Raw genomic sequence first — 3,417 nt, forward strand, 5'->3', positions numbered from 1 at the left:
ACCTAAGTTTCTCCCCCCCCCCCCTTTGTTGTCCTTTTGATTTAAGAGTTTTAATTTCTTTTACCAACAGCAATGCACTGTATTTATGCTTTTCAGAGACTCTCAAAAGCATGATTTCCTTCTTGTGTCTTCCTGTTTCTATCAAAGGCGACAGTAATGACGCTGTGTGGTTTCCTGTTTATTCTCTGCTGGGCTGTGATGACAAAAGCAACTACTGAATGTGCCCTCCAGATGAGTGGACAATGTGACTGTACTGCAGGGTTAAAGTTAAAGTTCTCTCTCCATCTACCTCCTCCTAGTTTCCATTTTATGTCCTTACAGAGTGGCTGCATGTTTAGCAGAGAGAATATTCAACTCAGATTTGCCAGTTTAAAAAATGCCCCCATGTGAGTGTTCCCATTTCCCAGTCAGTCTGCCCACGGACCTGGGAGTCTTCAAAGGCCCTGTGTTTGCTGAGAGAAAGAGAGTGTGTGTGAGAAGAGAGCAGCAGACTGAGTGATTACTGTTACTCTTGACGAAGACCATTTGATCCTGCCAATTGCCAAACAACATATTCTTCTTCTGATCAGGGAAATCATATGGTGAAATCACCAAAATTTGGAGATTTCACAGTCTAAGTGAATCAACAGATGAAATGTTGCATCATCCTCAACATGCCTCTGATCAAATTACACAGAGAGTCACTGAGACAGATGCCAATTTTAGTTACGGGGTGTGTCAAATAAAAATACACACATCTCCTATTATCTGTGAGCAGGATGCAGTGCTGTTTTTCGAGCCTCATTCAAGTTTTATACTTTCTACTGAAAGTGGAGGGATTAAACTCTCATTTAGCCAGAGTGTGTGGGTCTGTGCATGCTTGTTTTTTTCCAGAGTTAAGTCAGTCACATCATTGAAAAACTATTTCATCGCCTCACTCAGTCTTTCCAGGAGTTTAACTGGCAGCTCAATTTTTCTGGGAATCTCTGGCCGGCTGGTTAAAACTGACTCCTGACTTCATTCTTTGCTGGAGCAAAAATGAAACATAGACCATGTCCTTATGCTCCAAAAAGTGTTTTTTCATTTGAAGTAACTGGAAGCAAAACTCATCCACCTATGGGAGAGCAAATTTACAATAAAATGTTGACATTGTACACTTTTGTCAAACAAGTGTGCAACACATCAACATGTCAAATACATAATTTCCACACTTGGATGAATGCGTCCCAGTCAAGCCATAACACAGTCAGAACTAAATGTCATTTCAAAAGATGATCATACGCCACTTTTTCGGGAATCACAAGAGTGCTTAAGAGTTCATCAGGTGCAGCCTCGGTTTATGTCGAGCATGTGTTTGGCTGAGTCCATGGCACTTTGCACCCTCATGTCTCTGGGGAATGTGACAGCCTCACACTGTACGTACCACTGGGAACTGTCTTAGACAAAACCATAGACACTGAGAAGACAAGTGCAGGATGACTAGTGGATCAATGAGGAAGCTTTTAGCTCTCAAGCAGTTCAGGTGAAGTGAAGGAGAAGTTACGAAACTCCTCCTGGTTGATCGAGGGGATCATAGGGTCATCGATGGGCGTGAGTGTGGGCTCTTCCTGAGTAAAATCTGGGTCGAAGTTGTTGACGTCCTCTGGTGTTTTCTGAAGGGGGATAATAAAGAATCATTCAGAGCCACAAAGTAAGACAAAGTCAAACACTACATAATGTCTGCTGAGTGTCATTATCATTTATACACACACACACACACGTTATCATGGCATCAATGAAGTCATTCATGTGACTTACGATCCTGGGCTTGAAGGGGGGCTCCATTTCTCTACGATTCAACTTCTCCCAATCGATGCCAGTGAAGAAAGCATGGCTGGTCACGGCGCTCTCTCCTCCCTCTTCAGCCACACAGCCCAGACGTCGGGCCGGGTTTTTGGTCAAGAACTGTGAAAACCAAAGATGATGGATGATTTTACAGACACTTAACACTAAATAAGGAATAAAAATACAAAGATCAGTAAGTAAGTTATCAAGCAAATGAATGTAAGATAACACAGCAACAACAACCAAACCAAACAAACAAACAACCAAAATCAGTGGATTTCAGATTATTTATTTATGACCCATACAAAGAGAGGAAATGTGATGCATGTAAATCAACTAGATTGAACTGGATCTTTCTTGGAGTAATGCCAAAATGGACTCAGGCCAGGATGACATCCAGTCAATCCCCGCCTCCAAACTACCCGCCCCCGCCCAGACTGTGTCTGGCGCCACCCACAATGTGAGTGGGTAACAGTTCAAGAGTGCAAATAAGGTGTCTCAAACTTCCTGGTGTTGTACATAGTAAAACAATAGAACCGTGGATCACCTGTTGATCTCCAACTGTTTCTCTGCTTCTATAGTAGTAATAGGCGGTGGAGGCCAGAGAGAGAAGCCCAAACAAAACAAACTTAAAATTGAAAAGCTTTGTCTTTACTTGCCTCTGGGATGAAAGTGAGAAAACAAATGTGTTTTGGACAGCTCTCTCATGGCTGTGGAGTTTGTGCAAACCTTAGGGCTGGCGGTGACATTCAGACTAAGCCACAAACAAATTAACGAGCCTCTGTCTCCCAGTGACAGTATTCAGATTAACCTGAAGTCAGTGGAAAGATGAATTTGTCTTGCCACATTTGTCTAGCTCCAAACACTATTAACTACCAGAGGCCCAAACAACACGGCATGCTTCACTACGTTCACAAAGAAAGAAAAAGGAGATTAGAAAGACGTCAATGCAGGCAAAGAAGCACTAAAGGAGATGAACTTAAAACACTAACAAAACCAACAGTATGGTTTTATACTGTTGAGCAAGTACACCACAGTAATCAACATGCAGAGACATGAAACCTGCTTGATGTCAGAATCACTGTTAACATCAAGAAATCTATTTTTTTTCTATAGGGAGGGAAAGAAACGTTACAGTTTAATGCTCATGCAGTTGCGTGCATGGATTTGCAGCTGTGAGCATGAATTTGATGATGTGATTTGTAGTTAATGGGATAAAACATATTAAGAAACCACACCAGTAGGGTCCTTGAAGTGGAAATAACTGAGTTAGACAGCCCAGTAGGGGTCACTCAGTTCAGGAGCTTACAGACCGCAAAACTTAAGAGAAACTATTCCACTGAGGTTTATGCCATCTTTCCATGGCTACACGTCAGCTGTGCCATCCTTAGCATCAGACCAGCCATGTCAGCACTACTGCATGAAGAAGCCTTTTCCTTTACACCAGCAGAAAGATACAAAGCAATAATAAAGGTATTTTATTTGACTGATCAACAATTTTGATTGAATCTATTTATCAAAAAGTCATGTTCGACAACGGTCACTACTATTAATGTAGTTGTTGCTACTTCTCTCTCTCTCTCTCTCTCTCAAAGTGTCCTGAGATAACTTATG

General features: G+C 41.8%; 1 protein-coding gene across 1 annotated transcript in view; it reads right to left on the reverse strand.

Annotated features, from left to right (window-relative positions):
- Nucleotides 1–196: 196 nt before the first annotated feature.
- Nucleotides 197–3,417, reverse strand: part of prkcha (protein kinase C, eta, a) — a 22,858-nt gene continuing 19,637 nt past the window's right edge. The window contains exons 13-14 of the mRNA XM_035674692.1: nt 1,777–1,923; nt 197–1,631 (exon numbers count right to left, since the gene is read on the reverse strand). Coding sequence (XP_035530585.1) covers nt 1,482–1,631; nt 1,777–1,923 — 297 coding nt within the window. The 3' untranslated portion in view covers nt 197–1,481. The remainder of the gene's footprint in view (nt 1,632–1,776; nt 1,924–3,417) is intronic.

Source organism: Morone saxatilis, unplaced genomic scaffold (genome assembly GCF_004916995.1).
Source record: "Morone saxatilis isolate NCDOM2014 unplaced genomic scaffold, NCSU_SB_2.0 Contig3, whole genome shotgun sequence".
Taxonomy (NCBI): Eukaryota; Metazoa; Chordata; class Actinopteri; family Moronidae; genus Morone; species Morone saxatilis.